Source organism: Dromiciops gliroides, chromosome 1, assembly GCF_019393635.1.
Source record: "Dromiciops gliroides isolate mDroGli1 chromosome 1, mDroGli1.pri, whole genome shotgun sequence".
In the NCBI taxonomy this organism is placed as follows: Eukaryota; Metazoa; Chordata; class Mammalia; order Microbiotheria; family Microbiotheriidae; genus Dromiciops; species Dromiciops gliroides.
This window is the reverse complement of record NC_057861.1, coordinates 365,987,018-365,999,921: the sequence shown is the minus strand read 5'-3', so window position 1 is coordinate 365,999,921 and position 12,904 is coordinate 365,987,018. Positions and strand designations below refer to the sequence as shown.

General features: G+C 39.9%; 2 protein-coding genes across 2 annotated transcripts in view; both read left to right on the top strand.

The window, feature by feature from the left end:
* CDH18 (cadherin 18) overlaps positions 1-12,904 on the top strand; it is a 1,453,365-nt gene that overhangs the window by 245,240 nt on the left and 1,195,221 nt on the right. The gene's annotated exons all lie outside the window — the stretch shown is intronic.
* LOC122729715 (segment polarity protein dishevelled homolog DVL-3-like) lies at positions 10,758-12,816 on the top strand. The gene is given in 3 exon segments (XM_043968735.1): positions 10,758-11,244; positions 11,247-12,292; positions 12,295-12,816. Coding segments are annotated over 3 exon segments (2,055 nt in total).

The window sequence follows — 12,904 nt, the reverse complement described above, 5'->3', positions numbered from 1 at the left end:
AAAAGGAAAAGTAGATACCAAGATGAGAGGGAGAGATAATGTCATGGAAACAATGAACATGAACTTGGATAGACTTTTGCAGATAGTGGAAGATAGAAGGGACTGGAGTGCTATAGACCATAAGGTCATGAAGAGTCAAGCACACCTGAACAATAAAAACATTGCAAGTAGATTACTCCATTAGGAGGAATATTTTTTTTTAATTTTTATTTTAATTCTTAATTTTTTGAATGCCAAATTTTTAATGTTTCAATCAAATACAATGAAGTTGATATACAGATATAGAAATATAATACCTTCTTAGGTGCTGTTGGTTTGGAACAAACAAAATAATCCCTTTTATACAGCATTCCTTCTCCTTGAGTTTTCTGCAAAAGCAGTGCTTGTTGAGCATTGACTTTTATGTAAGTGAATATTTGAGTATAACAAGAAAATTCTATGTACAGTAGCAGATTTGCAGTTGGTTTGGACATTTTGTCACAGTTACTATTGCTATTCTTCCATCCTTGTTTTTTTTCACACTATCCCTCCTCAAAAGTGTTTTGCTTCTGACTGTTCCGGCCCCCAATTTTCCCTCTCTTCCGTTACTCCTCCCACCTTATCCCCTTCCTCTCCCACTTTCCCACAGGGCAATATTTATTACTATACCAAATTGAGTGTGCATGTTATTCCCTCTTTAAGACAATTCTGATGAGAATAAGGCTCACTCATTCTCTTCCATGTCCCCTTCTTCCCTTCTACTCCATATGTTTTTTCTTGCTTCTTTTATGTAAGATATTTTATCCCATTCCACCTCTCCCTTTCCCTTTCTCCCAATATACTCCTCTTCCCCCTTAATTTTGTTTGTTTGTTTGTTTGTATTTTTAGTGAGGCAATTGGGGTTAAGTGACTTGCCCAGGGTCACACAGCTAGTAAGTGTTAAGTGTCTGAGGCCGGATTTGAACTCAAGTACTCCTGACTCCAGGGCCAGTGTTCTATCCACTACGCCACCTAGGTGCCCCAAATTTTGATTTTTTAAGATATCTACATGGGGTAGCTAGGTAGTACAGTGGACAAAGCGCCAGCCCTGGACCCAGGAGGACCCGAATCTAAATTTGACCTCAGATGCTGACAACCACCAGCTACATTTCCCTGGACAAACCACCCAACCTTGACTGCCCCCCCAAAATAAACAGACAAAAAAAATTGAAATGCTTTAAAGATAACATTCCTTCATATTGAACTCACACCTGTGCCCTCTGTTTAATTATACTCTATTAACCTACACTAATAATGAGAAAGTTCTTATGAGTTAGAAGTATTGTCTTCCCATGTAGGAATGTAAAGAGTTTAAATTTTTAATTTCCCTCATGATTTCTTTTCCCTGTTTACCTTTTTATGCTTCTCTAAGGTCTTGTATTTGAAAGTCCTATTTTTTATTCAGTTCAGCCTTTTCATCACGAATGCCTGAAAGTCCTATTTCATTGAATTCCCATTTTTTCCCCTGAAAGATTATACTGTTTTGCTGGATAGGTGATTCTTGGTTGTAATCCCAGTCACTTTGCCCTCTGGAATATCATATTCCATGCCATCAATACTTTAATGTAGAAGCTGTGTTATTCCAACTGTGGCTCCATCGTACTTAACTTGTTTTTCTGACTGTTTGCAATATTTTCTCCTTGACCTGGGAGCTCTGGAATGTGACTATAATATTCCTGGAAGTTTTCATTTTGAGATCTCTTTCTGGAGGAGTTTGGTGGATTCTTTCAATTTCCATTTTACCTTCTGTTTCTAGAATATCAGGGCAATTTTCCCTGACAATTTCTTGGAGAATGATGTGAAAGCTCTTTTTTTTTCATCATGGTTTTCAGGTAGTCCAATTATTTTCAAATTATCTCTCCTGGATCTATTTTCTAGGTGAGTTGTTTTTCCAAGGAGTTATTTCACATTTCCATGTATTTTTTTCATTCTTTTGGTTTTGCTTTATTGTGTCTTGATTTCTCACAAAGTCACTAGCTTCCATTTGCTCAATCCTAATTTTTAAGCAATTATTTTATTCAGAGAGCTTTTGTACTTCTTTTTCCATTTGACCAATTTGGCTTTTCAAGCTGTTGACTTTTTTTCATGACTTTCCTGAATCGGTATCATTTCTCTTTTCATTTTTTCCTCTACCTCTCTTACTTTATTTTCAAAGCCCTTTTTGAGTGTTTCTATGGCCTGAGACCAATTCATATTTTTTCTCGGAAGCTTTGGATGTAGGAGCTTTGACTTTGTTATCTTCTTCTGAGAGTGTATTTTGATCTTCTTTGTTACCATAAAAACTTTCTAGGGTCAGCATTTTTTTCTCTCTGCTCCTTTTCCTTGCCTATTTCTTGACTTATAACTTCTTCTTAAAGTGGGTCACTGCTTGCAGAACACACTGTCCCAAGCTTTAGGGGTTTGAAGGTGTTAAGATTTAGGGAGAGGCATGTTCAGCACTCCCCTGGCTTGTGCTCTGGTCTGTAAGTAACTGCAGGTTAGGGGAAGCTAGGTGGCACAGTAGATAAAGCACCAGCCCGGCATTCAGGAGGACCTGAGTTCAAATCCAGCTTCAGACACTCGACACTTACTAGCTGTGTGACCCTTGGCAAGTCACTTAACCCTCATTACCCCACCAAAAAAAAAAAAAAACACTTGTAAGTAACTGCAGGCTTGCTTGCTCTTTAACCCAGGAAGCAAAACCTGTTTCGTTGTGGTTGCAAGCTCCAGCATGACTGAGCATCTCTCCCACCTGGGCTCCTGCCACTCAAGACTGCTTCCTGGCTTCAAGCACAGGCAACACAACAGAGTCCTGCCTGCATGCCAGCAGAGACCCCTGCAGTCTTGCCATAACCAAGCCCTCAACCCCCTCACCTGAGGGACATTCCAGAAGTAGCTGCTACTACAGCTGAATCATTGGCTCAAGAGGCCTGTTTCTTTGGTGCAGCCTGCCTGGGGCTGGATTTGTGTTGGTGTGGCCCAGGTCTGGACTTGACTCTCACCCTGGTATAACAGACCTTTCCTGCTGACCTAATTTGTCTTTGGCTGGCGATTGATGTCATCCTGTCCTTTTCTGGGTTCTCTTGCTGGAACGGAGAATTGTCTTATGGACTTATTTGAAGGAATTTGGAGGGATTGTGGAGAAAGCTCCAGGAGGTTGCTGCCTTTCCTCCACAATCTTGGTTCCAAGGAAAAATGTTGAATGATTATCTACAAGCTCCTATTTTATAACAAATCCTCTGAATGTCATTTGAAATTCACTTACAATTGCTGTATTTTAATGTTTTAGTGTTCCAAAACATCCTGTGTACTCATTTCACCAGAGCATACTACAGTCCTTTCAGGCTTTTCTTATCCTAATTTTCCTTCATATATTTCTACAAGACTTCTTCATACTTATGATTTTTAAACTAATAATAAAAAAATAAGAACACTATGTTTGTGAATTGCTTAGCAAACCTAACAATATTATGCTAGCTGTTATAAATATTTGTGAATTTTATCATCAGTTACATATATTTCAAATGTACTTTTAAATAGACTCTGTTATATACTGTATAAATTATGAAAAGTCCCAGGGATTCTAGGAGTTTGCAAACTTTATATCATAAGAAAACATTAAAAATAGCTATTTGTTATATTTTTATACTTGAAGAAAATCAATTTGTTTTCAATAATTAATATGATCCGTCCCTATAAAGGCTGACTATTCAGAAAAAAAGTTACAAACTAAAATTAAATGCTATCTGATGGAGACACTGAAAAATCTTTGGGGCAAAATGTTAATTGGATTGTTTTGTAGTCTCCAATTATATATATATATATACACATACACATACGTATAATGTATGTGTATGTATATTATATGTGTATATATTATATTATATATTCCTTATATGTATATATTTCACATATATTTCATATATATATATAAATATTTCAGCTTTCTAAGAGTAATCTGATCAAGTAATAAATTTGTGAATATCTTCAAGTTTACTGCTATTACTTGGCAGTTTTATAGTATGTTTCAGCTCAACTGAGCTTTCCACACTGTCAAATGATGAATCATCAAAATGTTCCCTTGAGGTAGATAAATGCTTTTCTAATAATAAGTATTATTGTACTGAGTACACAGGTTGATGAAATGTATAATAGAAAGGTTATATGATTGTAAAATATAAAAGGTAGTAAAAGCAGGAAAATTTTAGGAAAGGAAAAAGAAGGAAAAAAAGACTAATGAAGCAATAAGACAGTATGAGATGCTCATTTATAATTCCATCATGTTTTTAAGAATCCTGCTAAGTGTAAGAACTGTGGTAGACACTGAAGATTTACAGATAAGTATGAAACAAGCCCTGCTTTAAAACATTTTGTTCTCTCTTAAGGAGAAGAATAAGTTTGCAAGTATCAATTAACCAATAAATATTTGTTATATGCATACTAATTTTCAGGGACTGTCTTAAGTCTTGGGGATACAAGTGCAAAGAATGAAACAGTTTCTACTTTCAATGAGCCATGTTCTAACAGTGGAAAGTGGGTGCATTTTGAATAATGGAAATAAATATATAAATAGATATTAAAATATATAAATAATAAAGGAAATAAATAAAAAGTAATTTAAAAAAGTTAACTTAGGAGGATGAGTATATCTGTGGTCCTTCATCATTGTATGCACTCTTGGACACTATCCACCTTATCGGTGTTCTTCCTAAAATGTGATATTCCAAAATAAATATGATACTTTGGCTACTATCCGACAAGAACAGAGTGCAGAACAGCTAACATTAATCTTGTTCTAGACAGTAGACCTCTCTTAATTAAGCATATATCCATACTAGGAACTAATGTCCTCTGAAAGGCATCCAAAATGTTTTGGTCATAAATATATACATATATACATGTGTGTATGTGTATATGCATATATGTATATGTGTATGTGTGTATGTATGCATATGCATATATACACAGATATAGATATACATACATGTACACATATGTGCATATGTGTACATATATGTATATATAAATTATATTAAACAAACTTGAAGTTCTAGTTTAATTGATATATCTTAAAATTTAAATGATAACATATCAGCATATTTCAGAATAAAGACTGATTCTACATGTTTGGCAGCAAAGAGTTGTGACAAATATAACTTTTACTACCACCCATAAGTAATAATTGCAAGTACTTTTGTGTCTTTGTAACATCATTTTGGGAAAATGAATTAGTCAAATCTAATTGATCACCATAAGCAAAAAGCATGGCCCTAATGGTTTTGAATCTATTTTGAAATTGCTATAGCAGCATATCAAGAGTAGAAGAATACAACAGCAAGATGGGGTTAGCTGGTTTGCCTTGACCTGAATTCTGCCTCCATTTTCAGAAGCCAAACTTGAGAGTATATGCCTTGTTATTGAACACTTAGCCACATGATTGATGAGTTTCTCCCAACCACACATCACAACTTGAAAACCAAAGTGAAAGTGATTGCAGTTCAACAAAACACTATCTGAATGCTGTCAGCACTTTCCATAACACCAAGAACTGAGGAGAATTGATTGCTGTCACCGATCTTTTTTTTTTCCATGAATTGCTATTGGTAGTGCATTTTTTCTGGTAGCTGCATTGGAAAAACTTTATTCTATTTATTGAATCTCCTTTCTTAGCTGAGTCTCTCAAAACTGCACATTGGAATACTGTGGAAGAAGAGTAACATGAACAAAAATAGAATCATATAATTCTGACTCATTGAAACTAAATGAGGTGACATTGTAGACAAGGAATGAAAGTCATGTACTTTTTCGCATGTGGTTTCTTATTTTTAGGGATATCATGAGTTATATTTCTTAAAGTAATATTTTTTTTATATATGTATTCCACTATAAATTTTTAATTAACAAGCTCCCTTTTATTCCTCCTACCCATCTTACTGTTCCTTCTCAATCCCTTTTGCTGGATAATGACCTACATAGTGTCCCTTAACTGTGGGTATATGCCAAGGTTCTGCCCCAGTCACCCTCTCTTTTTTTCTTTACAATCTCCTGGTGACCTCTTCAAATCCCATGAATTCAGTTATGGTCTCTATAAAAATGTTTCTCAGATCTAGTCTCTCTCAGGAGTTCCAGTATTATATCACCCACTGTTCAATGAATATTTGAATTAGATACCCCATAAACATCTCAAATTCACCATATCTAAAATTAAACTATTATTTGAATGCACCTTTGTGCAAATCTTCCTTTCATTCAGACTTCCCTTCGTTTTGAAAACAAAGCTACAATATTTGTCCAGTCATCTAGATTCATAGCCTTAAAAATATCCTCAGCCCCTTACCCTCCCTGCTCATCCCCCTGAGCCATAGCTTATTGATTCTATTTCCAAAGCCTCTTGCATTGATCTTCTTCCTTTATACACACATAGTCATTGCCCTACTCAAAATTTCATCCCCTCTCCCTTGTGTGATTATGATAGCCTCCTCATGGGTCTCTATGTCTCAAATATCTTACTTCTCTGATTTATCATGCACACAGCTGTCAAAATTTTACTAAAGTGTGAATCTGAAACTGTCACTCCTGTATGAAACAAACCCCAGTGTCTTGATATTACTTTTAGGATTAAATATAATCTGTTTGACTTTACACTTTATACTCTTGTCAAACTGGCTCCAATCTACCTTTTCAGCTGTTGGACATATTATATCTACCCCTTTTTATGTTCTTTGAGATAATGAAGCCAACTTTTTTTCCTGTTCTTTACATATAACCTTCCACTTTCTATCTCTATGCCTTTTCATTGTCCATCTCTAATTCCTTGAAGGTACTCCCTTCTCACTTCTTCCTTTTAGAATTCCTATTTAAAGCTCAACTCACAACTACATCTGCTATTCTATTATCCACTAGCCCTAAAGTCTCTTCCTCATAATTAGCTATATTTATTTTGCATATATTTATATGTGTACATGTTATCTAATTTCTCAAGTCCTAAGTTTTGTATTCTTATGTTGGTATTACCAGTATATTTATTGATTATGAAAAATTATTAGGTTCAGTAGAACAAAACACTGACCTTAAAAAGCTCATTTACATCCTGTTATCTTTAGTATCAGTGTATATCAAGGGATAGAGTTCGATGTTAGGAGTCAGAAAGACATAGTTTCAGATCCTGACTAAGCTCATATTACTATTTGTGCCTTAGAATCCTCCTCATATGTAAATTAAGGTGGTTAGATTTGATGTTCTATAAATCTATGACCTATCACATCAAAATCATTGAAGATTTATTAAAAAGCATAGCAAAAACAACTTTGTTTGCTTACCCTCTGATGATTAACATAAACCAGAGAAATATATGCTTCTGTAAATTATTCACCATTATGATGAAGAATAACTGTCATGTAGTTCAGATTAGAAAATATTCTTTATGAAAGGTGAGGTCTTCCAGATGTTCTTATTTTTAAATAACATTGTACTACTTGCCTGATACTTGAAAACATCTCAGATTATTTTAGAAGAAAGGCCTTTCAAAAGTTTGGGTTGATCTTACACACAGGAAACACCAAATTAATATAAATCTTGCTCAAATCATACAGCATAGGTAGATAGATAACATATTTAACAATCACTTAATATATGAGAGGCACTGTGATAAGCTTTGACATACAAATACAAGCAATCCTTCCCTCAATAAGCTTACTTTCTAATGGGGGAAGATAAGTTATAAAGTGGTATGATAAATGTGGAAGGTGGTACTCCTGCAACAGAATGGTGATGAGTCAGCAGAAAATGTAGTAGGAGGCAGGTATGGGTCAAGGTAAGTTGAAAGCTTAACTATCAGAGGCAAAGGTAGAGTCAGAGGTTGGATAATGTGTGACTAGAGAACAGATGATCTGGTGAGGTGATGGCATGGCTTTGTATTGTTGTAAGAACAATAATAATTTGCTTAAAATAAAAATTATTGTGCAATCGAGGAACCCTCCAAAATATAGCATATACAATTACAAGCCAAAACATCATGGTGAACGCATTTGGGGTTTTCTTCTCAAATACTGAAGTAAGTGGCTTGTCATTTCTTTCTCTAGCTCATTTTTAGAGAGTAATAAATGGAGACAAACAGGGTTAAGTGACTTTCCCAGGGTCACACAGGTAATAAGTATCTGAGGCTCGATTTGACCTCAGAATGATGAGCCTTCCTGACTTCAGTCCTGACACTTTATCCACTGCTCTACATAGCTCACCCACTATAGTTGTACTGAAGGAGATCTTTCAAAATAGTTTTGTTTCTTGCATGATGTTAATATTCAGTGGACAAAGGAAAACATTTTTTCCCATTATTCTATTGTATAGCCTCTTGTTTGATGTTTATTTAGATATTTTAATTAACAAAACAGAGTCATGGTGTGATATATTTCTTTGTGCGCAAGTCGATTTTTTAACTGAAAATATGGTCAGCTGTGGAAAATTGTCTCTGATGACCTGTCTTGTACTTTCTCGTGTTTTTATCAAGGATAGCTTCAATATATACATAGGTAATAAAATTGTTGTAAATTTGATACAGTTGAGAAAACATGTATATGGGTTGTTAGGTGCTGATGGTTTGTTTTTTTTTCATTCACCTTTTTATTGTAACAATAACATCTCTGAGAGGTAGTGGGGCATAGTAGATAAAATAATGGAACAAAATCCACCCTTAGATATTTACTGCCAATCTGATAAGATTCAAATCACTCAATTTTTGAAAGCCTGAATTTCATCATCTGTCACAGAGAGATAATAACATTTATAATATGTATCTGACAGAGTCCTTAAGAATCAACAAGTCAATAATCACTCATTCAATACCTACTGTTTGCCCTGCCGACTTTCACAAATATTAAAGTATTATAGAAACATAGGTATATTTAGTGTGAAATCTTTGGGAATCTCTTTCTTGGACGATAATATTAAATAAATTATTAAATATTTTTAAAACAAAATTTCTTTACTTAGATTTTTTTTCATTTTGTGTTTGAGTTCAACCCCACTTTCTCTTTTTATCATCTAATGTGATACTGCTACTTTGTCACATGGTAATCAGGAGCTGAGGTGACAGTTCCATTGTAATTAATGTTGAATATGGACCAATCACTTTGAAAATGCCAGCTGATCTGTTCATTTTCATGTCTATCTGTTCTCTTTTAATTTATAAATGCTGTCATTTAAGTGGGTCTCACATAAAACTCTGCAAAACTATTTCTCATTCCCTTTACATTGATTTCTGTTGGAGGCCATAGAGTTCATAAGCTCTTGTTATCTTTCTCTTAAATATTTTGTAAATTATTTCCTATTATAAACTCACATGGCCCATGGGTTTCATTTGTTATCTATTTAATATTTTGCTGGATGGTGCTATGTGGTATATATGATTACTACTTTGTTTTCTCTGTATCTGTTTCTCTCTGTGTCTTTGTGTCTCTTTGTATCTGTCTCTGTGTTTTGGTCTTTGTCTCTCCCCTGCACTCCGACCTTCTTCCTCTCCCTTTCCATAGAAGAATAAATTTGCAGCTGGAGGAGAACTTAGTTTTTATATAATTCAACAACCTGATTTTATAGATACGGAAACTGAGGCCCAAATAAATTAAATGATAGGCAGAGATTCAAACTTATGTCATTATTCTCTAAATCTATTACTCTTTCTATCATAAATGACAATGTTTTAAAATGTTGGGTTGAAATTCCTATAATTTCATGTAATATCCCATCATTTGTATTATTTCCGTTAATTTGGTATTAATTTTGATGTTGTTGAAACCTGTTTATGGTTTGAATGTACACCAAGAGAAGATTCTGAAAGAGATGCTATATTAATAATGAATATGTCAAGCTATACCTTGTTTCACTGAATTTTATCCAGGAATTGGACTCAGGCTTCCTGACTGAAAAGGCCAGTGCTTTTTTTTCTTTTTAAATAGCCTATACTGGTTATATCTATGGATAGATACTTCATTTAAGCCCCAGAAGAAAAATTACCTTTCTCCTCCACAAGGCCAATTCCTACTTACTCTATTTAAATACATACCAATGTGTCTTCTGAAGGATCAACTTTGAAACAGCCTTACCACTCTTTCTAATCTTTAATCTCATTTTATCTACATGATCAGTTCCTAATGCCTACAAACTCACCACCATCCTCCAAACAAAACAACCAAAAACATTACTTGGCCCTCCCATTCAAACAAGTAAGACTCACACACGCATAACACAACACATTCTCCTTTCATAGCTATGCTTATTGAAAAAGTTGGGATCATCGTTTCCACTTACTCTTCCCTCACTAATTCCTCAACTTGATGTCTGGCTTTGGACCTCATTACTCAACTGAATCTGCTCTATCTGGAGTTGCCAGTGATCTCTGAGTTGCTCAATCCCCAAACAGTTTTTTTTTTCTCAATATTAATCTTTGTTGATCTTTCTACACTATTTGACATTAGTGATTATCCTTTCCTGTATAATCTCTCCTTTCTGAATTTTTAAGAGACAAGCAAAACCAACAGTCAATCAACAAGCATTGAGGGGGGAGGGGGGTTGGGGGGAGGCGGGGAGAGGACGGGCGGCGCTGGGACCCGGGGGCGGCCGGAGAACAAGGGAGCCGCGGCCGCCCAGCACAGCGCATCGCCTCGCCTCGCCTGGGAGCCGAGCGCTCCGGCCGGCCGGTCCGAGGCCAGGGCGCGGGGGGCGGCGGCGGCGGCGGGGCGGGGGCGCGGCGGGACCGGGCCGGGGCCATGGGGGAGACCAAGATCATCTACAACCTGGACGGCCAGGAGACGCCGTACCTGGTGAAGCTGCCCCTGCCCGCCGAGCGCGTCACCCTGGCCGACTTCAAGGGCATCCTGCAGCGGCCCACGTACAAGTTCTTCTTCAAGTCCATGGACGACGACTTCGGGGTGGTGAAGGAAGAGATCTCTGATGACAATGCAAGACTCCCGTGTTTCAATGGCCGGGTGGTATCCTGGCTGGTGTCAGCAGAGGGATCACACCCCGAGCCTGGCTCCTTCGGCCCTGACAATCCTTCTGAGTTGCCGCCTCCCATGGAGCGCACAGGTGGCATTGGGGACTCCCGGCCTCCCTCCTTCCACCCTCACAGTGGTGGGGGGAGCCAGGAGAACTTGGACAATGACACTGAGACTGATTCCCTGGTGTCTGCGCAGCAGGAGCGGCCCCGGCGGAGGGATGGGCCGGAGCACGTGGCCCGGATGAACGGCACAGCCAAAGCAGGTTCAGCTGCTCCACAGAACAGAGCAGCGCGTCCCGCCTCATGAGGAGACACAAGCGGCGCCGGCGGAAACAGAAGGTGGCCCGGATCGAACGGTCCTCATCCTTCAGCAGCATCACGGATTCCACCATGTCCCTCAACATCATCACCGTCACGCTCAACATGGAGAAATACAACTTCCTGGGCATCTCCATTGTGGGCCAGAGCAATGAACGGGGCGATGGGGGCATCTACATTGGCTCCATCATGAAGGGTGGAGCTGTGGCTGCCGACGGGCGGATCGAGCTGGGGGACATGCTCCTACAGGTAAACGACATCAATTTTGAGAACATGAGTAATGATGATGCTGTCCGAATGCTTCGAGAAATCGTGCACAAACCAGGGCCCATAACCCTGACGGTGGCTAAGTGCTGGGACCCCAGCCCCCGAGGCTGCTTCACCCTGCCCAGGAGTGAGCCGATCCGACCCATTGACCCTGCGGCCTGGGTGTCCCATACGGCAGCGATGACAGGCACCTTTCCAGCCTATGGCATGAGCCCCGCCCTCAGTACCATCACATCCACCAGTTCCTCCATAGCCAGCTCCATCCCCGACACTGAGCGCCTCGATGACTTTCACCTGTCCATCCACAGCGACATGGCCACCATAGTTAAAGCTATGGCTTCCCCCGAGTCTGGACTGGAGGTCCGAGACCGTATGTGGCTCAAGATCACCATCCCCAACGCCTTCATCGGTTCAGATGTAGTGGACTGGTTGTACCACAACGTGGAGGGCTTCACGGAGCGGCGTGAGGCCCGGAAATATGCCAGCAACCTGCTGAAAGCTGGCTTCATCCGACACACAGTCAACAAGATTACTTTCTCAGAGCAGTGCTATTATATCTTCGGTGACCTCTGCGGTAACATGGCTAACTTGTCCCTACACGACCAGGATGGCTCCAGTGGGGCCTCGGACCAAGATACGCTGGCTCCTCTCCCACACCTGGGGGCTGCCCCGTGGCCCATGGCCTTCCCTTACCAGTACCCACCACCCCCACATCCCTATAACCCCCACATCCCTATAACCCCCACCCCGGCTTCCCTGAGCCAAGGTATAGCTATGGCGGTGGGGGCAGTGCAGGTAGCCAACACAGAGAAGGCAGCCGGAGCAGTGGTTCCAACCGCAGCGGCAGCGACCGGCGGAAGGAAAAGGACCCAAAGGCCGGGGACGCCAAGTCAGGGGGCAGCGGAAGCGAGTCAGACCACACAAGCCGAAGCAGCCTGAGACGGGAGCGAGCCCCCAGCGAGCGCTCTGGCCCAGCTGCCAGCGAGCACAGCGTGCGCAGCCACCACTCACTGGCCCACAGCTTGCGCAGCCACCACACACACCCGTCCTACGGGCCCCCAGGGGTGCCCCCACTCAACGGCCCACCCATGCTGATGATGCCCCCTCATCCCGCCGCCATGGGCCCCCCGGGAGCTCCCCCAGGCCGAGACCTGGCCTCGGTGCCCCCAGAACTGACGGCCAGCAGACAGTCCTTCTGCATGGCCATGGGAAACCCCAGTGAGTTCTTTGTGGATGTGATGTGAGCGGTTCCGTCCCCTCTCTGGCCCCTGCCCCGTCCCCCAGGCCCCAGGGCTGGTGCTCTCACCAGTCGGCTCTTTTTACTTGTCTGGT